The sequence below is a fragment of the Armigeres subalbatus genome, chromosome 1 (genome assembly GCF_024139115.2).
Source record: "Armigeres subalbatus isolate Guangzhou_Male chromosome 1, GZ_Asu_2, whole genome shotgun sequence".
NCBI lineage: Eukaryota > Metazoa > Arthropoda > Insecta > Diptera > Culicidae > Armigeres > Armigeres subalbatus.
The window spans coordinates 157,207,227-157,230,217 of record NC_085139.1 but is presented as its reverse complement, the minus strand read 5'-3'; the positions used below and the strand labels follow the sequence as shown (position 1 = coordinate 157,230,217).

Here is a 22,991-nt window from a genome sequence, read left to right as displayed (position 1 = left end):
CATTCCACTAAAAGCTCAAAATAAATTTATTATTGACTATTGGGTTATTCATGAAGTTACCACTTCAGCTACCAAGCTGCCCCACCTATCCTTGTCAATGCAATGAATCACGCTGAGGCAGAGGTTGGAAATAGTCTCCGATCGTACTCACTTTTTTGTTTCAAAACATTTTTACTCTTTGTAAACCTTTCTTACCTATCTACACCAGAACAGAATCCCTGTGAAATGCTGTGCTATGTATTTCTCCCGCCCACGACCCAGCTTCTGTTCGTGCAGCAACGAAACATGTGCAACAAAATACAGATGTCAATATTGGTACAAACCTCGGAAAATGGATATTTATTTTAGGGATGCTACACGAAGATGGATTTTTCGAGCACGCTTGCCGTCAAGCATTGAATCAAGGCGAGATGCCAAGCTCGGATGCTGACCGGACTCTGCCACATTGTTCAGTAGTAGTTTGGCGTTGAACGGTTTCGGAAGTTTCGTGCGATTCGACCCCTCTTTCCGGTGGTGGTGGCGTGGCGGTAATAAAATGTTATCCGTTAGTAACCTGCTCAAATGCAACGACGACGGGAATAGCAAGAAACGAACAGACAGTGGAGGTGAAATCAGGGAAGGAAATGTTGGTGCAATTGTTAAATCCGGTGTGGTAAGCTCCAGTTCCGTTACGAAGTCGGGTGCATTTTGTGGCAGCGCTCAAATGTCAAGGATACCGAAGTGTGCGCGCTGTCGGAACCACGGTGTGATATCAGGATTACGTGGCCACAAGAAGAACTGCACCTACCGGAGTTGTAGGTGTCCGAAATGTGAGCTGATTTTGTCCCGACAGAAGATTATGGCTGCGCAGGTTAGTGGATGGTAGTGTGAATTACAGCATGTAATAAATCCATTATCACATTCATAAAGCAACGTTCAACGATGTTACAACGTTACATTTATTCGCCGTAGAGTTATTAAAAATCGATGCAGGTCAAGTAAATGTAAAGGGCACAGGAGTAGAGATAGTCTCTATTAGATTCATTTCTATTATTCTCTTTCTAATACAAATAAATAGGTTTTTGTTCGTTTCTGCATAACTTGAGAACATAATTAGGAAAGCTTTGATCACCGCGTGACTTTATCAAAATTAATTTATTGGCTTTTTCGGTGATAATTATACTACTCAAAGCGAAAGGGAGTAGATGAAAGTAATGAAGATACAGATTCGATTGACATCGCAAGCGAGCGGCAAGTGTGAAATGAATAGAAACTGAAGATTAGCAGAGGGCCATATGAGAGAACAAACATTGTTGAAATCGCTGTTATTCTGCCTAACGTCCACCCAGGAACGGCTTGGATAGTGACGTGGTGATCACTGTACCAAGACAGGCAAAATAACAGCGATTTCAACCTGGTAAGGTGCTGTTCGGCAAGCGTAAACAGTTCTATTGATTCGTGGTATATTTTCAGAGATTCATACAAGAGCGCGCTAAATCTCTTCACGCATAACTCTCGCAAGCTCATACTTCGCCCAAATTGAATCTTATTCGAACTGTATTTCATCAATTTTTCGCCAATTGGATTCTATAATTAGGAAAGCTTTGATCACCGCGTGACTTTATCGAAATTAATTTATTGGCTTTTTTCGGTGATAATTATACTACTCAAAGCGAAAGGGAGTAGATGAAAGTAATGAAGATACAGATTCGATTGACACCGCAAGCGAGCGGCAAGTGTGAAATGAATAGAAACTGAAGATTAGCAGAGGGCCATATGAGAGAACAAACATTGTTGAAATCGCTGTTATTCTGCCTAACGTTATTCCAGGAACGGCTTGGATAGTGAATTGATGAGAATTATTAATAATATGTGTGAATAATAGACATAATAAAAATAATAAATAAAAAACAAATAGTCATATAAATTATGAACATGGCTCACCTTCTGCACTTTCCATGAGTTAAATTCCAAAACAATTGGTCCTTGCGGCGTCCATATCTCTCCAGGAACCAATAGCATGAGTAGATCTCGGTTGAAAACACGCCAGGTCACTAGTTATTGTGCAACCATCGGCTTCTAGAATCACTTGTTGAACCGATTGATGAATCGTATTGGATCCTAAAACGAATTTATTCCAGTTAGTTTTGGTTTGGCCAGTAGTATAGTGCCATTTTTAACAAATACCGGTTTTCGGTATTTGGTGAACCGGTAGAATACCGGTTTTTGTGAAAATTTCAGGTATTAAAAGAATAACTTTTGATTTGGACTTTATCACTGACGTTGAATTTAGATTAAAGCTGCAACTCATAGATCCCTTTAAGCATAGATAACATGCTATTCCAGCGTGCCTTGGCATCAGCCACTATTTAAAAAAAAATCCGAATTCAGAACGGACATATTTTTGCAATAAATTGTTTTTCACAGATGATCTATACGGAAAAGAACGTACCTTATTCACTAGTTCAAATATTGCGGGAAAATGTTCGACAATGTTAACAATGTTCATTGAGAAAAAAGTTATTCGCAGTTTGACGGATGGCTAAAAGAATGAAGCAGCGTATGATTAATGACGATGATGATCGATTTTAATTGTATCGTGAACGTCGTCAATGATGCTTACTTGGGCAAGGTTACTCATGCGCACATTTAATTGTTGTTTTTATTTTAACGATGCTTTATTGCTTAAAACCGAATATTTGTCCCACCTATGCTAGATTACCTATTTATATGGGACAGATATGCAATTAAATTTAGTTAGCTGATATATTTAGGTGAACACTATTCGAGATTTATAATACTGACAGCAGAATTCAAAAAATCCGAAAATACCGTATTTTCCGTCTCTAATACCGGTATTTTCGGTACCCAAAATCGTCCGGTAATACCGGTATTACCGGTTTCGTTACTAACGATTAGACTACCGTAGCCAGTAGGAAATTGTTTTTAAAACGGTACGATTGCGATTTGAGCGTACATATATGTTTTATATAGTTTTGAAAACCAAAATTTCTGCTAAGAATTTCCTGGGAAATCACAGGATGTCTTCTTTATTCTTTATTTGAAGCAGGGAAAAGCCCGTTTGTGTAGAATTATTCATGAAAAGCTTATCTCACTCATATAAGGTATTAATTGTAGAGAAAAGGTTTATTGCTAGCGTCAAACTGGTAGGAAATTTGGAAACATTGTTTAAAAGACTCATTTTCATTGAAATCAGTTTTTTTTTTCGGAAATAGAATTAGCGGGTCAGTTCTGCCGAGAAATAGGTACGTCTGGCATTTTTTACTCAAATCAGTTCCACTATTTGCTTGCTTTAGTTAACCTTTCAGAACGCGCCAACTTTTGTAACACGAGCACGCGCGTTTTGTATTTTGTACAACAATGTTAGGCTGTGCATTTATAATTGTTATATCTCTTAATGCTAAGGAGATAGACGTTTACAATCGTCAACAAAAATGTTGATGGAGGCTAGTATAGTTTGGAATTCGACCGATAGGCTGCGCTAGTGTACATAGAATATCAGTCTAGCTAGATATCTCGAAATCTGTGAAATGCAGAATGTTGCTGTCTTCTACAAAGCTGGTCGGGTCATCAAAACCATCGTAACGGAGAACAAATTAGTTAAGATTTCAATCGCTGTGCGGCGCTAGTGTAAAAGGAATACAAGATTGAATGATTATCTCGAAATCTGTAAGGTTATCGTCATTTACGAAATTATTCAGTTGGTAAGAACTATTGAGTTGAAAAGTTTGTTTTTGAATTCAACCACCCCGCCAGCTATGGCTTCGCGATAGAACCCATTAATTTTTTTTTGCACTCAGATATTGGGTTCCAGAGATATCTGTGAAATACGAACATAAAGCATTAGACGTATTTTGTTCACAACATTGGCAAAATAATATCACATCATGATCTCAGCTGTCTGTGAACCAATTTGCATGATTTTATCTTTAAACAAATGCTATGCCTTTGCCATTGAACGCATTGAATTTTTTTTTTGCAATCTGACATTTAGTTTCCGAGATATCTGTGAAGTACGATCATGAGGCATATTTTTAGAAAACTAATAAAAAATTGCCACATCAATATCTCGGCCATCTATGGTTCGATTTGAACTCTTTCAGGCTTCAACGGTTGCAAATCATCGGGCTTGGGGGCCGTACACTAATTACGTAAGCAATTTTTCTGGGTTTTTCAACCCCTCCTCCCCCCATGTAAAATTTTTTTCCATACAAATATTTTTTTATTTATATGGAACGTAAGAAAAAGTCAAACCCCCCTCCCCCCAAAAGTGCTTACGTAATTAGTGTACGACCCCTTGGTTGCAAATCAAATCTGTAACCTTTGGGTATTTTCATTGAAAATTTAAAAAAAATCCAAAAATATCCCTTTTACCCTTCTTACACCATAAGAAGGGTATTAAGATCACTAGAAAAATCGACTTTTTATCCGAGACTCGGAGACCCAAGTCATATATACCAATCAACTCAGCTCGACGAACTGAGCACATGTATGTATGTGTGCGAGTGTGCGTTGCAAAAAATGTCACATCAAGCTCTCAGCCGTCTGTGAACCGAATTGCCTTTGCCATTGAACGCATTGAATTTTTTTGGCAATCGAACATTTAGTTTCAGAGATATTCGTAAAATACGAATCTTAAGTGCATTTTCAGAAAACTAACAAAATAATGTCACATAATGATCTCAGCCGTCTGTGATCCGATTTGCATGTTTTTATTTTTATACGAAAGCTATGGCTTCGCGATAGAACCCATTGACTTTTTTTGCAATCAGATATTGGGTTCCAGAGATATCTGTGAAATACGAACATAAAGCATTAGACGTATTTTGTTCACAACATTGGCAAAATAATATCACATCATGATCTCAGCTGTCTGTGAACCGATTTGCATGATTTTATCTTTAAACAAATGCTATGCCTTTGCCATTGAACGCATTAAATTTTTTTTGCAATCTGACATTTAGTTTCCGAGATATCTGTGAAGTACGATCATGAGGCATATTTTTGAAAACTAATAAAAATTGCCACATCAATATCTCAGCCATCTATGGTTCGATTTGAACTCTTTCAGGCCTCAACGGTTGCAAATCATCGGGCTTGATTGCAAATCAAATCTGCAGCATTTGTGTATTTCTATTGAAAATTTAAAAAAAAATCCAAAAATATTCCTTTTTTATATTGAAAACGATAGAAAAATATCACGCGTCGCGTTTCCTTAGTGACCAATGTTTGCTTTTTCATATTGGAAACGATAAAATTTTCAACATATTAATCCTGCTTGATATCTACCAACAAGCTCTGCATCTCCTCTTGACGATACATGCATAAAACACCCAAATACACGACGTTATTCGTTGAAATTAACATTTTAAAGTCTAACTGAATTCGCCCTATAGTAGACCCCCTGGGGGTCCATAATAGGAAATTGCTTCCCTATAACCGACACTTCATTTGTTTTTCATGTCCCGTTTCGGGATGTTCTTCTTCCCTATTATGGACCCTCCAAAATATTCTTATAGTGGACACTCTTGTGTTCATTTTCTAAAGAATTGTAAAAAATCATCTAACTTTACTTTCCACAGCATATCCAATGCATGTAATCAAATCATGGGGCTGTAAGGTAGGTTCTCCCGATGGAATTTCATAGCAAAATGTTTACATTGTGTTGTAATAATGCAAAAATGGCTGGAGGATCCAATATTGGTTGGGGTCCACTATTGGTCACTTTACCCTACATCACGTGAAAGAGTAGGATGTAATCTATAAGAGAAATCGACATTTTCATGAAATATCAAACGCCATTCCTACTGCCGATTGTATCTTAGTGTATTTATAATTATCGGAACGTTTAATGCTACTTCCTTATTGGATATTACCACCCGAACAATTTTGTAGAAGACAGCAACTTTCTAAATCTAACAGCTTCTGCGATAGCTCACCTAAAAATAATTCCTTATACACTAGCACCGCCAAGCGGTTGAATTCGAAAATAAACTTGCCTCCTACAATATTATTTTTACCTCCCGAACAACAACAAAGAAGACGGAAGCATTCTATACCCCACAGTTTGCAAGATATCTCATCTTACAAGTAATTCATCATACACAAAGACCGTCAAGTTATGATGGTTCTGGCAAGAGGCCTGGACAAGAGAAACGCTAGTTATGACCACCTGTGCCGCTGAGTTTTCTAAATCTTACAAATTTCGAGGTATACATATATAGATGCCCGATTCTCATATATTAGAATCACTAAAAGTGTGTCAGAATATTGATCTAAATATATATATAGTGTCAGAATATTGAACTAAACAACCGTCAGACCGCACCGTGCTTTCGTGCTGTGCGGTTCTTCCTCTCTTGGCGGAAGGAAGTTTTTAATACTACCCGAAGCTATTTTAATTTCAACAGTGTTTCTCAGCGCTATTTGAACCCACTGATCCCGTTACGATCTTTGCAAGGACCCGTGCCTTCGTTTTACGTTGGACCCGTTTGTGGAAGTAAAATTCCGACAAGCGGTGGTAATCCTGCAGGGACACCGTTCTGGGAAAAAACCTCGTCTCCACGGTCACGTCTCCACGCTCAGCAATGAGCATTAATAAAAACAAGAGGAAGGGGGAGTCTCTGAATTCTCCACTTCCTTCAAAGAAACAAGGTTTCAAGACCGTCCTGCCCAAGCGCGGAAAAAAATCGAAGGAAGCTGGAGACTTCAGATATTCCTTCTAAATCTAATGTTGACATTGTTTCTTCTCCTATCGAACTGAGCAATCAGTTCGATTTGATTAATGATGAAATTGAGCAAATCGAATCTACCTTTAGCCCAGATGATTCGATTCATGCGAAGAAACAAAGGATTCCGCCAATTGTGGTATCTGTTGCCGAGTTTTCTGGCTTTCGCAATGAAATCTTGAGTAACCTTCAGGGGATCAAGGTTTCATTTCAGATTGCTAGGAAGGGTGACTGCCGCGTTTTGCCCGGATCCTTTGAAGATCGCAAACGTCTTCTTCAGTATTTAACTGAGAAGCGCCATAAATTCTTCACATACGACGACAAAACTGAGCGATTGTTAAAAGTCGTCTTGAAAGGTCTCCCCAGTGATGACAAATCATTGGATGAGATTAAAATTGAAATTTCCCAATTACTTGGATTTTCACCAGTCCAAGTAATTAAGATGAAAAAGAAATCCCACTCTGGTACTTCCCAGAAGGGCATTTCTCAAGAATTTTATTTAGTTCATTTTAACAAAAGTGAACTAAATAATATGAAAAGTTTGGAAAAGGCCTGTATTATGTCCCATGTCCGTGTTAAGGTTCCCCCAAACACACGGGACGCGACAGTCGCGACGCGATTCTATCGTTTGGCGACAGCGATTCTGTCGCCGTTGGTATGGAAGCGTAAATAGAACATTGCCTGCAGCGACCCAACGATAGAATCGCGGCGACTAGTTGTCACCGTCGCGGCGATTAAATCGCTTTGGTCTGGGGGAGCCTTTACATGGGAACATTTCCGCAGGACTGGGGGAAATTTCCAAAACCCCACCCAGTGCCGTAAGTGCCAAAAGTGGGGTCATGGAACCAAACATTGTCACATGGATGCCAAATGCATGATTTGTGGTGGAACCTCTCACGCCAAGGACGCATGTCCCGTGAGAGAAGATTCCAATAAATTTAAGTGCGCAAATTGTGGGGACAATCATAAATCCAATTTCTGGGAATGCCCTTCACGCAAAAAAGTTTTGAATTCCCGTGCAAAATTGATGACGGGAAATTCCATTCGGATCCCAGATTCGACGGATAGAAATTTTTCAAACGCTCATATTTCGAAACCAGTTACCGGTCGAGAAATTCATACCCACCACAATTCACAAACAAATTTTGCCGCTCGTCAACGGGTAGCAAGCACTTCAGTAAATTCCAATTTTTCCAACGTAGGTACCTACGTATGCAAACATCGCTGCTGGTAGACAAAATATCTCTTCTCAAAATGAGATTTATACCCATGTCCCAACGGAAAATAACAGACATGTTGCCGATTCAGGTAGCATGTCTGCTTCCGATTTAAATTTTTTAACTGAACAATTGCATCACATGATTGATGCAATGTTCAAAGCAAATACCATTCTTGAAGCTGTTCAGGTTGGTATAAAGTACACACAAAAAATTGTTATCGGACTCCGTTTCAATGGATCCAAATAATTGTGTGAAAGTTCTAAATTGGAATGCCCGCTCTCTAAAGGGGCTGCGAAATGGTGAGTTGACATCCGGGAAGGGGCGCCTAACATAGCTCTGGTCCTCACAAGTTCCAATACTCACGCTTCCACGGGTCTTCCGATGACAATTGACCGCCAGCTAAGGGTTGCGTACTGGTAGTGCAGCCTGGGCACTGTTGTCCTTCTGACATCAGCTAGAGTGAGAGGCTGCGTCCTGTGGGGTCTGCCTAGGATGTGGTGGGGTTCGACAGCTATACCTAAGATGGCAGCCCCATCCCGGTGGATAGGGAACCTTGGGCCAACAACCTACTGTTCCCGAAAACATCAATTTGTTCGAGAATCCGATAATGAAAGAATACGGACTGATTTTGCGGCGACGACTCTTAGCGCGAAACAACGGACACGAATAGGAACATGGAACGTTTTAACCCTAGCCCAGCAGGTAAATTGGCACAACTTGCCAATGAGGCACGCCGCATGAAGCTTGAGATCCTGGGACTGAGTGAAGTCCGTTGGCCAAACTTTGGAGAACACAGAACGCCGTCAGGGACAAGTTCTGCTATACTCCTGGTTTACGAGGTGAACACGCTCCCCGGCATCACGGAGTTGGCTTCCTACTAAGCGCTCAGGCACACTCTGCGCTTATGAAGTGGGAACCTAATAGTGAAAGGATAATCGTTGCCAGATTTATAACACGGGTCCGAAACCTTACTATAATCCAACCGATGATGCCGATCTGCAAGACAAGATCTTCTACAGTCAACTCAATGCCATCGTAGATAGAATTCCGAAGCGTGATATCAAGATCTGTTCGGATCCGACAACTCGAATCATGGGCGCATTATGGGACGCCATGGTCTCGGAGAAATGGGCGAAAAGGAAGAGTTGTTCGCAGAATTTTGTTGTAATGACGACATGGTGATCGGGGGATTGCTCTTTCCTCATCGACCAGTTTACAAGGTCACGTGGCTCTCCCGGCTTTAAAGAAAATCAAATCGACCACATCTGCATCAGCCGAGAATGGAAACGGAGCCTTCTTGATGTACGGAATAAACGTAGTGCCAATATCGCGTCTGATCATCACCTCCTCATCGGCGAAATACGCCTGCGCATTGCGCGGATTCGTCGGCAGGAGGAAAGAGTTGGACGACGATTCAACACACGCCGACTGGAAGATGCCACGGTGAAACGGTCCTTCGTTGAGGAACTGGAGACGCGTGCTGCAGATATTCCGGAAGGTGGCAGCGTGGAAGACCAATGGACCGCCATCAAGAATGCCTTCATCGCCACCAGCGAGAACAATCTGGGCGAACTACGCACCCAGAGAAAACAATGGATCACCGATGAGACCTGGAGGAAGATAGAGGAGCGAAGAGAAGCCAAAGCCGCGATAGAGCGATCGAAAACCAGAGGAGCCAAAGTCTTAGCCCGTCAACGATACACGGCTCTTGAGAAGGAAGTAAAACGTTCATGTCGACGGGACAAGCGAGCGTGGGCAGACTCTCTGGCCGACGAAGGAGAGAGAGCCGCCGCAACCGGGGACATTCGCCTCCTCTACGATATCTCACGACGCTTAAGCGGGGCGAAGATGAATGCAACGATGCCTGTGAAAGACGCGAATGATCAGTTATTGACCGACCCAACTGACCAGCCGAAACGCTGGTTCGAGCACTTCGAACAACTTGTGCCAACCAGGCCATCACCACCTCGGCATGATCTGCCTAGGATCCGACGTATAACACGTGTCAATACAGAAGCTCCATCACTGCTAGAGATTCAAACAGCCATCCAAAGCATGAAATCGAATAAAGCCCCAGGGGTCGACCGCATATCAGCCGAGATGCTCAAAGCTGACCCCATGACATCCGCTCAACTACTGCATCGTTTATTTCGTAATATCTGGGACACCGCAACTTTCCCGGTCGACTGGATGCAAGGTATCTTAGTGAAGGTGCCCAAAAAGGGTGACCTGACTGTATGCGATAACTGGCGAGGCATTATGTTGCTGTGTACCGTTCTCAAAGTTCTGTGCAAAATTATCCTAGCCCGGATTCAGGAGAAGATCGATGCGACTCTCCGGCGGCAGCAAGCCGGATTCCGTGCCGGAAGATCCTGTGTGGACCATATTGTCACGCTCCGCATCATTTTGGAGCAGGTCAACGAATTCCAAGAGTCCCTTTACTTGGTATTCATTGACTACGAAAAAGCTTTCGACCGTCTCAATCACCAGAATATGTGGGGCGCCCTGAGACGCAAGGGGGTTCCTGAGAAAATCATCGGCCTCATCGAAGCACAGTACGAGGCCTTTTCGTGTAGAGTGCTGCACAATGGGGTCCTGTCCGACCCTATCCGGGTCGTAGCTGGTGTGAGGCAAGGATGTATTATATCACCGTTACTGTTCCTCATCGTAATCGATGAGATTCTGGTAGATGCGATTGACCGTGAACCAAACCGCGGGCTGTTATGGCAGCCTATAACCATGGAGCACCTAAACGACTTCGAATTGGTGGATGACGTTGCACTACTCGCGCAACGGCGCTCTGATATGCAGAGTAAGCTCAACGACCTTGCCGATCGCTCCTCCTCGGCAGGTTTAGTAATCAACGTCAACAAAACCAAATCGTTGGATGTAAACACGGTGACTCCTTCCAGTTTCACAGTAGCCGGGCAACCAGTGGAGAATGTTGAAAGCTTCCAATATCTTGGTAGCCAAATGGCGTCAGACGGCGGTACCAAGATCGACATAGGCGCACGGATCAAGAAAGCAAGGGCTGCCTTTGCGAGTTTAAGAAATATCTGGAAAAACAGGCAGATAAGTGAACGCACCAAAATACGAATTTTCAACTCTAACGTGAAATCTGTGCTGTTATACGCTAGCGAAACATGGTGTGTATCAGTGGAGAACACTCAACGGCTGCAGGTGTTCATTAACAGATGCCTGCGGTATATAATTCGGGCCTGGTGGCCTCACAACTGGATCTCAAACAACGAGCTCCATCGTCGTTGTCACCAGAGGCCGATAACAACAAAGTTCGGGATCGGAAGTGGGGCTGGGTCGGCCACACTCTAAGTAGGGGCGGAAACGAAATCTGTAAGCAAGCACTAGACTGGAACCCAGCGGGACATCGCAGCAGAGGCAGACCCAGAGGCTCATGGCGGAGAAGCCTCAATAAAGAAATAAAAGAAGTCGACCGAAATCTAACCTGACAACAGGTTAAAGCGATAGCCGGGCATCGTTCAGGATGGAGATCTTTCAAGTCGGCCCTTTGCACCACCGGAGGTGTACAGGATCCATAAGTAAGTAAGTAAGCTCTCTAAAGGGTAAGGAAGATAATTGATTCAACTTCCTAACAGTTCATAATGTGCATATTGCCATTATAACAGAAACTTATTTAAAACCAGGACTCTCCATTAAAAGAGATCCAAATTATTTTATCTCGCCATTGTCATCAATAGACGTATCAAACATAAATTATTTTCTTCGTTCGAAACCAAAGTTTTTGAAACCTTGGGAGTTTCTGTTGAAACAAATTTTGTACAATTTTCCTTCATTGCAGCCTACTTGCCTTTTCAATGCAATGGGCAGCAAAAGAATTTGTTGAAAGCTGATCTTCAAATTCTGACTCGCAACAAATCAAAAATCTTCGTAATTATTGGTGACTTCAATGCCAACCACCGTTCATGGAATAATGCTCAGAGCAATTCCAATGGTAAAATTTTATTTGAAGATTGTTCTGCGGGATATTATACTATTCAATATCCCAATGGACCCAACTTGTTTTTCTTCCAGTCGAAATCCTTCTACAATTGATTTAGTTTTAACGGGTTCAAGTCAGCTGTGTGGCCAATTGGTAACTCATGCTGACTTTGACTCTGTTCACCTTCCTGTGACATTTGAAATCTCACAAGAAGCCGTTTATAATCCAATCAGCTCTACTTTTAATTATCATAGAGCTGATTGGGATTTACATAAAACATATATCGATAGGAATTTTGATGTTGATATTCCTTTCTATACCAAAAGTGATATTGACAATGCGCTCGTATCTTTGACAAATTTAATTGTCGAAGCCAGAGGAATTGCAATTCTGAAATGTGAAGTTAAATTCAACTCCATTATTATTGACGACGATCTTCAGCTACTGATCCGTCTTCAAAATGTGAGAAGAAGGCAATACCAAAGAACTCGCGATCCCGCGTTGAAAGTTAATTGGCGAGATTTGCAAAATGAAATTAAAAAACGTTTCGCTATTCTGAGAAATACCAACTTTGAGAATAATGTCTCGAGGTTGGATCCTAGTTCGAAACCATTTTGGAAATTAACGAAAATTCTTAAAAAACCTCAAAAGCCAATTCCAGCGCTTAAAGAGGGAAATAAAATTGTATTAACAAATGGCGAAAAGGCTCAAAAACTTGCTCAGCAGTTCGAGAGTGCCCATAATTTTAGTCTAGGTCTCACTAGTCCAATTGAGGATCAGGTTACACGGAGCTTCGAAGACATTCTCAATCAAGAGAATGTTTTTGACCCTTCGTTGGGAACTAATTTGGATGAAGTGAGATCTATTACTAGAAAATTTAAAAATATGAAAGGCCCAGGTGATGATGGTATTTTCTACATACTTATTAAAAAACTTCCTGAGAGCTCTTTATCCTTTTTGGTTAATATATTTAACAAATGTTTTCAATTGGCATACTTCCCAGATAAATGGAAAAACGCCAAAGTTGCTCCTATTTTGAAGCCGGACAAAAATCCAGCTGAGGCTTCTAGTTATCGCCCAATCAGTTTGCTTTCTTCAATAAGCAAATTGTTTGAAAAGATTATTTCAAATAGAATGATGGTGCATATTAATGACAATTCTATTTTTGCTGATGAGCAATTTGGTTTTCTTCATGGGCATTCAACCACTCATCAGTTATTAAGAGTTACGAACTTAATTCGGCTCAACAAATCTGAAGGATATTCGACTGGCGTTGCTCTTCTTGATATAGAAAGCATTTGACAGTGTTTGGCATGAAGGTTTGATTGTAAAATTGATGAATTTTAATTTTCCTCTGTACATTATTAAACTGATCCAAAATTATTTATCAGATCGCTCACTGCAGGTAAACCATCAGAATTCTAAATCTGATAGATTACCGGTAAGACGCGCGCTACAAAGCAAGACCATGCTGAGGGTGGCTGGGTTCGATTCCCGGTGCCGGTCTAGGCAGTTTTCGGATTGGAAATTGTCTCGACTTCCCTGGGCATAAAAGTATCATCGTGTTAGCCTCAACCTCGCAGTTAATAACTGTGGAAGTGCTTAATGAACACTAAGCTGCGAGGCGGCTCTGTCCCAGTGTGGGGATGTAATGCCAATAAGGAAGGAAGGAAGGAAGATTACCTGTAAGAGCTGGTGAGCTGGTTGTATAACATTTTTACTTCTGACTTACCTGATTTACCACCAGGGTGTCAACAATCTTTGTTCGCAGATGACACAGGTCTCTCAGCCAAAGGGCGAAGCCTTCGTGTCATTTGTAGTAGATTGCAAAAAAGATTGGATATTTTCTCCTCTTACTTGCAAAAATGGAAAATTTCCCCGAATGCTTCCAAAACTCAGCTTATAATTTTCCCACATAAGCCGAGAGCTTCTTATTTGAAACCTTCTAGCAGACATATTGTCACTATGAATGGGGTTCCAATCAATTGGTCTAGCGAAGCTAAATATTTAGGACTTCTGCTAGATCAAAATTAACTTTTTAAATCACATTGAAGGCCTCGAAGCCAAATGTAACAAATATATTAAGTGTCTATATCCACTTATAAACAGAAAATCAAAACTTTGTCTTAAGAACAAATTTTTAATTTACAAACAAATTTTAGACCTGCTATGTTGTATGCTGTGCCAATATGGTCTAGTTGCTGCAATACCAGAAAGAAGGCACTCCAGAGGATTCCAAATAAAATTTTGAAAATGATTCTGAAGTTGCCTCCGTGGTATAGTACCAATGAACTTCATAGAATTTGTAATATTGAGACATTGCAACAAATGTCCAACAAAATAATTTCCCATTTTAGACAAAAATCGTTGCAATCTTCTATTGCAACGATTAACTCCTTGTACCCTTAGTATAAAATAGGTTAACTTTAGTTTAAGTTGAAAACATTGTGATTCCTACATGGTTCAATTCAACCAGAGGAAACTGCCAGAGGCAATTGAAATGTATTAATAATAACTAAAAATATGACATAGCAAATAAGGATGATAGTGTTAAGAAAACACGGAACACCTAGTCTAAGAGATGAATGCATGTATTAGATAATTAGCAAATAAAATTAGCTAAAAAAAAAAATAACTAAACAACCGTGAACATATGTTGAAGCTAGGGTTCGAAATCCGTACAGATATTTTTTTACTGAATGAATAAATGAAACCAGACTGATCGACTAACTGATACTGTAAACAGTTGCACAACATACCTAGAAATGGACACTTTGATTTGTGTTGGTTGAACTTTATTTAATGATTTAATGTTAGTTTCCAAATAACAGGCGAAAAAGGTTGTACAGGTGGCCAAAACCGGTACACTTCCCCTACCTTCGGAAATTCCTTTTGGAGAAATCCTTCCGAAATTTATATAAAGGAATAACTTTGGAAACTCCATTAGAAATTGATTTCGTTATTTTTTCGGCAGGGACAACAGATAGTACTATGTACAAGGGCTTGACCATCCCTCCCCAGGCCAACTGCCAAGGCCAAGTTGTGGTGTCTCCCTAGGATGTGGTGGGGTTTTTTTTGGCAGTGGGCGCTCAAAGCGCACTAGCCTAAGTCCTGGTGTAGATGGGACACTTAACAGACCTGACACGACAGACCTCCGACGAGACAGGAGGCTTGTGCAGGCAAATAAGCCGCCTTTAACACTTACGTACCTGACCCCCAATTTTACGTAAAAAAATGATTGTTCTCAGCAGTCTTGCATCGGAATTTAATTCTGTTTTCTGTAATCGATCACAAAATACCTATAGTTTTAGGTTCCGGAGATATTGATGGAAGTACTGGGGTAACCTCTCGGTCCGGAAAAATGGCCACTGCCAGATCAAGCCAGAAACACGTCTTTCGACGTGTCAAACTTTATGATTTTGCACATTCACATGGTCACATTCCGAGATGCCCTGGAATTAATACTGAAACCTGTCTTGCGACGTATCAAACTTCAGGATTTTGCAAATCAATTTCATAGGAATATGTTCTGAGGGAATTTGATCATTATGGTCACATTCCGGGACCCCTGGAATGCTAGTTTCATGGGGGGAAGTGGCCACTATTTGATTAATTCTGAAACCTGTTTTGCGACGTATCGAACATCATTATTTTGTAAAACAATTCAATAGGAATTTTGGTTTTGAGGGTATTTGGTTTATCTGGTTACATTCCGAAACACCCTAGAATGCTGGTTTCCTGGGGGAAGTGGTCACTTTTTTATCAATATTGAAACCTGGCTTGCGACGTATCTAACTTTATGATTTTACAAAACAAGTCAATAGGAATTTATACTGGGAATATTTGGTACATATGGTCACATTCCGAGATCCCTGGAGTGCTAGTTCCCTAGGGGAAGAGACCTCTTTTTGATCAATACTGAAACCTGTCTTGCGACGTATCAAACTTCATGATTTTGCAAAACAAGCCTCCAGGTATGTGTTCTGATGATATTTGGTCCATCTAGTCATAAAGTTTGACACGGCTTGATCAGGCTTGTGGTCATTTCCGGCTTGATCAGGCAGTGGTCATTCCGGACCGGGATCTCCGGAACCTTGCACATTTTCAAAACGATGACCAATGTCCCTGAAACTGTAGGAATTTCGCTGTTCCAGAAAACAGAACCTAACTCCGATGCATTCTGCTGAGAACCATCATTAAAAAAATTAAATTTTACGTGAAATTGGAGGTCAGGTACGTAAGTAACAACCATTACGAACGACATAGCAGATAATACGATAGGAATCTTGAAGCATGGAACTGCAAGTCGCTAGGTTTCGTAGGTTGCGACAGGATAATCTACGATGAGTTACATTCCCGCAACTTCGACGTCGTGGCGCTGCAGGAAATTTACTGGAGAGGACAGAAAGTGTGGAAAAGTGGGCATCGAGCTGCTACCTTTCATCTGGATTTGTTTTTAATTTCCGTTAAAAACATAATCTTTACATGGTTGTAGTCCGGCATTCTTGAAACATGACCTGCCCATCGTATCCTTCCAGCTTTAGCAACCTTCTGAATATTAGGTTCGTCGAATAATTGGGCAAGCTCGTTATCTTGTACACGACCAAAGATGTTCCTAAGCACGCGTCTCTCGAATAATACCCCGAGTGCTTGCAAGTCCTCCTCGAGCATGGTCCAAGTCTCATGTCCGTAGAGGAACATCGGTCTTATGAGCGTTCTTTACATAAATTTATTTGGATATTGTTTTCTTAAAAAAAAATTTTCGAAAATTTCATCTGGGAATTCCTTTGAAATTTTCGTTAGAAACTCTTCTGAAAATTCCTTTAGTAATCCCTATTTCATTCTTCAATAAGTTTCTGCAGGAATTACAAAAAAAATGGCTTCTGAAACTACTTTCTCTCCACCAGTATTGATTGAGCAGCAAACCACGAGCGTTTGATTGGAAATGATAAAATATTTTTTGAATCGGTGATCGTCTTAAAAAGTGTTTAAACCACTAATTCAATATATTTCATACACGCTTCACAGGTTGCATTGAAAAGACAGCAAGCGGTGGAAGACGCTATAGCTTTGCGGTTGGCATCGACTGAAATGGGAACTCAACTGGAGACACTTCCTCCTGGTAAAATCTACGGCATGACTGTGACCGAGCCATGTGCGTCGCCTCAGCTTGGATCACCCTCGTCGATGGATATTTCGTCGTCCACCTCTTCCCCATGCAGTGAAAAGGAGCCCGATTCCGTCTGTAGCACTAAGTCTCAAAGTATGTACCTATTTTCTTCTAACATCTGATTGTTACATTTATTATTCAGACCATTTGAATACATTTCTCGGTTTTTCTTCAGATTCTAGTTCAAACGTTCCAGTGTCCCAAAATGCTCTGGATATGCTATCGCAACTATTTCCCCACCGGAAACGATCCGTGCTTGAATTGATACTTAAGCGTTGCGATTCGGACCTGCTGAAAGCCATCGAACAGTGCAATAAAACACCGCCAGCCAGTGCGTTCAAACCTCCGGTTTCATCAGCGTCTATTATCTCCCACCATCAGGTTTGATAGCATTTCGATTTGTCCTAACTAACTTTCTAAGCGTTTAATCTATTTGTAGTTTCCTGTGGCGCCATCCAGCCCGCCAAGTTATGCATCGTTGATTGCTTACCCGAAATGGCTGCTTCCTATGTCGATTCCGGTGCCAATGAGCCACATTGCACCGAATTTGGCTCCGCGGTGCACACTTCCAAATTGTGTCATGTGTGTACATCATCCGGTGTAAATAAGGAGTCCCGTTTGTTATTATTTTATTTGAATAAGTGAAATACATTTTACATGACGTTAAACAAATAAAAATCGATTAGTTAATTTAACCTGTTAATTATATCCTTAAGCCCTAAATAATTAACAGCAACAGACGACAGCATTCAGTTTTAAGATATTTTAATATTAAGGTGGCTTACGACAGAGTCCAAAAATTGTTGCCACAATGGCCGTGCAAGCGCCCACCTCACGTTTTTGTTCGCACAAATGTAAATTTATTATATATAATACCTGGTTTACAGTTGTCATATGAGTGATAAAACGACCTACTTTTCCATACCAACGACATGGGTGCTTTAATGAGCATTATGCAACTCAAATGGGTTGCACAACAGTAGTTTGTGCAACAAGTTGCTAAAAGATGATTTTTTCAGCACGAGTTGTAAGCCTCGTTGGATAAATACTACGAGTGCTGAAAAAATCGAGTTTTGCAACGAGTTGCACACGCTATTTTTTGCAATGACAAAAAATGGACTTTAATTTGATAAATCTGTACCAAAATTGTACAGTCTAATTTACTCTATATGATCATTCTTGCCAATAAATTATGTGCGACGCAGAGAATACACTATGTGAACACTTACCCAAGCCAATTCGGCAAAATGTAGTCATGTAACTACTGTTCTGATGTTGGTTTTTCATTATAGCACCCAAATGAGTGTTATAATGAACATTATGCAACCCATTTGAGTTGCATAATGTTTATTAAAGCACCTTTTTTGTTGGTATGGAAGAGTAGGCCGTTTTATCACCTAAAGACAACTGTAAACCAGATATTATGACCAGGAATTGCAAAAAATCCATTATAGCACTCATTTGGGTGCTTTAATGGAAAACCAGCATTAGAACAATAGCTGAATGACCACATTTAGCTTATTTGGCTTAGGTGAGTGTTCAAATTATGCATTCTCTGTGTCACGTAATAAATTAAAATTATTTGATGGGCATGACATCAAATTCTCCAAAGGCAGGTTTATCTATCGCTTTATGGTCTGTCGATCACCCATCACACAATGGGGCACGACAAAAGATATTTTAGTTACTAGATAAAGATTGTCGCTTCGGTTCCCTTTGTTCTGCTGTCCGGAACATGTTGGGTGCCAAGCTGTCAAATCGTATGGATTTTCCTTCTTTGACATTTAGCTCCCCTATCCTCGCCAGCAAAAGATGTTCCGAACAGCGACGACAGCGACAATCTTTATCTAGTAACTAAAATATCTTTTGGCACGACATACTTCAAAATAACTAGTATTGTCGCGCTTATCGTTTTTTAGAATGTTGCGGCGGTCTTACGCTCGCAGGCTCGACTGCGAAGGTAAACGTCAAGTTAGCCGCCGTGTTAAAATATAGGCAGAATTTTGGCGCTCAAAACAAAACCACGTGTTTTTTTGCGAAATGACAGCAGTGTTGGATTGTATTAGTGAGATGCAACCGGAGTCACTGAGTACATGGAGAGTGTTTATCATGACAAGTGCATACGGTGGGTAAGATTTTCAATAACTCTGTCGTGTTTAGTGACCGTTGCGATTACCTGAGAAGCAACCAGCAGGAAGTCGCAGTATTCTATTTTATCTCGAGATGCATAATACAAACTTTTACTCAAGCACGCGAATGAAGATGAACGTCTGTTCTCTGTGCTAGTGTCACTTTACATTCAAGAGCTGGGACGGGACTTGCAAAGAGGAAAAAATGTAACTTCAGCTGCTGCCAGTCAACTGCTGTCACGAACTGTCAGGTGCAACCAGCAGCTTTTTGAGTGAAAGTATTGGTATCCCAAATAAAATATTCCACATCATTTTTGTTTTACGAAGACTTTTTTACTTTAACGAGTATTCCAAACCATCCGTTTAGCTTGTTAATAATCAGTAATAAACCTGTGATTTGTTCCCGGTATAAAAATCCTTATGAAAATGAATTTTCTATTTCGTGAATTGGATACACTTTTATTGTGCTCAGAAGGGTCAACCTGGGGCTTAGGTGAAACAGCCAAGTAAACAGTTGAAACTTGATGGTCAACTGTGATGAAAAGAAGAACAAGTGTCAAAACAAGAGAAAAGAAGCAGCGACTTTGCAGGTCTCGTCTCAGTTCAAGAGTATACCAGTGCCATCGTATTGTCAAATTAGTTCGTGAGTTGCAATGTCGACGTCGATGGCGTTGAGGTTCGGTTTGAGTGTTTACACATGTTTTGCAAGAAATTCAAGTCGAGTGCAAGTCGAGTCAAGTACAAGACACTGAAGACGACCACACAGTTGTGGTCGAAATACGTATCTGCAAAGATAACGAAAATTAACTGGTGGAATTAAATGGACGGTACTTAATTCGTCTTAGACGGTTTAATACATTCCACTAAAAGAGCTTAATATATTTTTCCAAGAAATTTTGTTCGAGCCTTCATGTCTGTTCTCTGTATAATCATATTTAATGAAATGAGTGGAAGACAAATGAGCATGTTTCCGAGTAAGATTCCTGTAGGGCATTGAATTTACACTTAGTGCTAATTATGAAATCTCGCTTAACTTTTGAAAAGGACCTAAGTAACATTTTTTCATGAATTAATTTGAATAGTGCAATCTAAAGCTTTCATGTTGTTCTGTTGATTGCGCTATTCAAATTAATTCATGAAAAAAATGTTACTTAGGTCCTTTTCAAAAGTTAAGCGAGAAATGGAAATATCAAAAGATATTTTAGTTACAAGATAAAGCTTGTCGCTGTCGATCGCTGCCCGGAACATCGTTTTGCTGGCGAGGAAAAAATCCATACGATTTAACAGTTAGGTACCACGCATGTTTCGGACAGCAGAACAAAGGGAATCGAAGGACCGAAGCGACAATCTTTATCTTGCTACTAAAATCAGAGTGTATGTAATTAAGAATGGCGACATGTGCCGCATTTGACAGGTCTCTTGCTCGTTTGGAACACGATTTTGTATGGGAATGACAGATAGTTTTGTTCCAATTTTGACAGTGTCGCCACTCTTAATTACATCTGAATAGAATATCTTTTTGCATTTCTCGTACAACAAAGTTGTACCACAGAGAACAGACGTTCATCTTCATTCGCGTGCTTGTGTAAAAGTTTATGCTGGTCATTTTAGAGTATGTCGTTATGCCCCCGTTGCGCGGTGCTAGTGTGCTGATAAATATGGTTAAAATTTGCCGTGTTTTACTTTTTAGCGCTAGTGTTCATTCCGAATTGCTCCTAGGCTCGCTCCTAGGTGGCAGCACTACATTGTTTATTAAGTGTATGCCAACGCCATCACTTAGTGGAATTGAGTTTTTATGTCGGGCAGCCTGCGTTGGCGGCGCTGAGGTGCGATTTAAATCTTTACACACGTTTTTAACGAAATTTTGTTCGAGCATCCATGTCTGTTCTCTGTGGTCTTCTTGCACACCGCCAAAGATGGTCCTAAGCACCCGTCTCTCGAATACTCCGAGTGCTTGCAAGTCCTCCTCGAGCATTGTCCATGTTTCATGTCCGTAGAGGACAACCGGTCTTATTAGCGTCTTGTACATGACACATTTGGTGCGGTGGCGAATCTTTTTGACCGCAGTTTCTTCTGGAGCCCGTAGTAGGCCCGACTTCCACAGATGATGCGCCTTCGTATTTCACGACTGACATTGTTATCAGCCGTTAGCAAGGATCCGAGGTAGACGAATTCCTCGACCACCTCGAAGGTATCCCCGTCTATCGTAACACTGCTTCCCAGGCGGGCCCTCGCGCTCTGTTCCGCCCACAAGCATGTATTTTGTCTTTGAGGCATTCACCATCAGCCCAACTTTTGTTGCTTCACGTTTCAGGCGGGTGTACAGTTCTGCTACCTTTGCAAATGTTCGGCCGACAATGTCCATGTCATCCGCGAAACAAATAAATTGACTGGATCTGTTGAAAATCGTACCCCGGCTGTTACACCCGGCTCTGCGCATGACACCTTCTAGCGCAATGTTGAACAACAGGCACGAAAGTCCATCACCTTGTCTTAGTCCCCGGCGCGATTCGAACGAACTGGAGTGTTTACCCGAAATCTTCACACAGTTTTGCACACCATCCACCGTAGCTTTGATCAGTCTGGTAAGCTTCCCAGGGAAGCTGTTCTCGTCCATAATTCTCCATAGCGCTACGCGGTCTATACTGTCGTATGCCGCCTTAAAATCAACGAACAGATGATGCGTTGGGACCTGGTATTCACGGCATTTTTGATGCCGTTTGATGCATTTTGATTTGCCGTACGGTAAAGATCTAGTCCGTTGTCGAGCGGCCGTCAACGAAGCCGGCTTGATAACTGCCCACGAACTCATTCACTAATGGACAGACGACGGAAGATGATCTGAAAAATCACTTTGTAGGCAGCATTAAGGATAATGATTGCTCGAAAGTTCTCACACTCCAGCTTGTCGCCTTGCTTGTAGATGGGGCATATAACCCCTTCCTTCCACTCCACCAGTAGCTGTTCAGTTTCCCAGATTCTGACTATCAATTTGTGCAGACAAGTGGCTAGCTTTTCCGGGCCCATCTTGATGAGCTCAGCTCCGATACCATCCTTACCAGCTGCTTTAATGGTCTTTAGCTGTTGGATGGCATCCTTAACTTCCCTCGAGGTGGGGAATGGTTGGCTTCCATCGTCCGCTGAACTGACGTAGTCATCTCCTCCGCTGCCTTGACTTTCACTGCCTGTACTCTCAGCGCCATTCAAATGTTCCTCGTAGTGCTGCTTCCACCTTTCGATCGCCACACGTTCGTCCGTCAAGATGCTCCCATCCTTATCCCGGCACATTTTGGCTCGCGGCACGAAGCCTTTGCGTGATGCGTTGAGCTTCTGATAGAACTTGCGTGTTTCTTGAGAACGGCACAGCTGTTCCATCTCCTCGCACTCCGCTTCTTCCAGGCGGCGTTTCTTCTCCTGAAAAGGTGGGTCTGCTGTCTCCGCTTCCGTCTATAACGATCCACGTTCTGTCGGGAACCTTGCTGCAGCGCGACCACCAGCGCTGCGTCCTTCTCCTCCAGAATCTGTCTGCACTCTTCGTCGAACCAATCGTTCCGTCGACTTCGACCCATATACCCGACGTTGTTTTCCGCTGCGTCGTTAATGGCTGCTTTGACTGTATTCCAGCAGTCCTCAAGAGGGGCCCCATCGAGCTCACCCTCTTCCGGCAACGCTGCCTCGAGATGCTGCACGTATGCAGTGGCAACATCAGGTTGCTTCAGTCCCTCTAGGTCGTACCGCGGCGGTCGTCGGTACCGAACATTGTTGATGACGGATAGTTTTGGGCGC

General features: G+C 41.5%; 2 protein-coding genes across 2 annotated transcripts in view; one reads left to right on the top strand and one right to left on the bottom strand.

Moving 5' to 3' along the window:
• The window catches only part of LOC134205385 (glutathione S-transferase 1-1), a 197,134-nt gene that overhangs the window by 124,189 nt on the left and 49,954 nt on the right, over nucleotides 1-22,991 (bottom strand). The window lies entirely within an intron of this gene.
• Nucleotides 353-17,754, top strand: LOC134205384 (doublesex- and mab-3-related transcription factor dmd-4). The gene is made up of 4 exons (XM_062680609.1): nucleotides 353-850; nucleotides 16,935-17,169; nucleotides 17,252-17,457; nucleotides 17,516-17,754. The coding sequence occupies exons 1-4, from the start codon at nucleotides 536-538 to the stop codon at nucleotides 17,678-17,680; spliced, it is 921 nt and encodes a 306-aa protein (XP_062536593.1). The 5' UTR covers nucleotides 353-535; the 3' UTR covers nucleotides 17,681-17,754.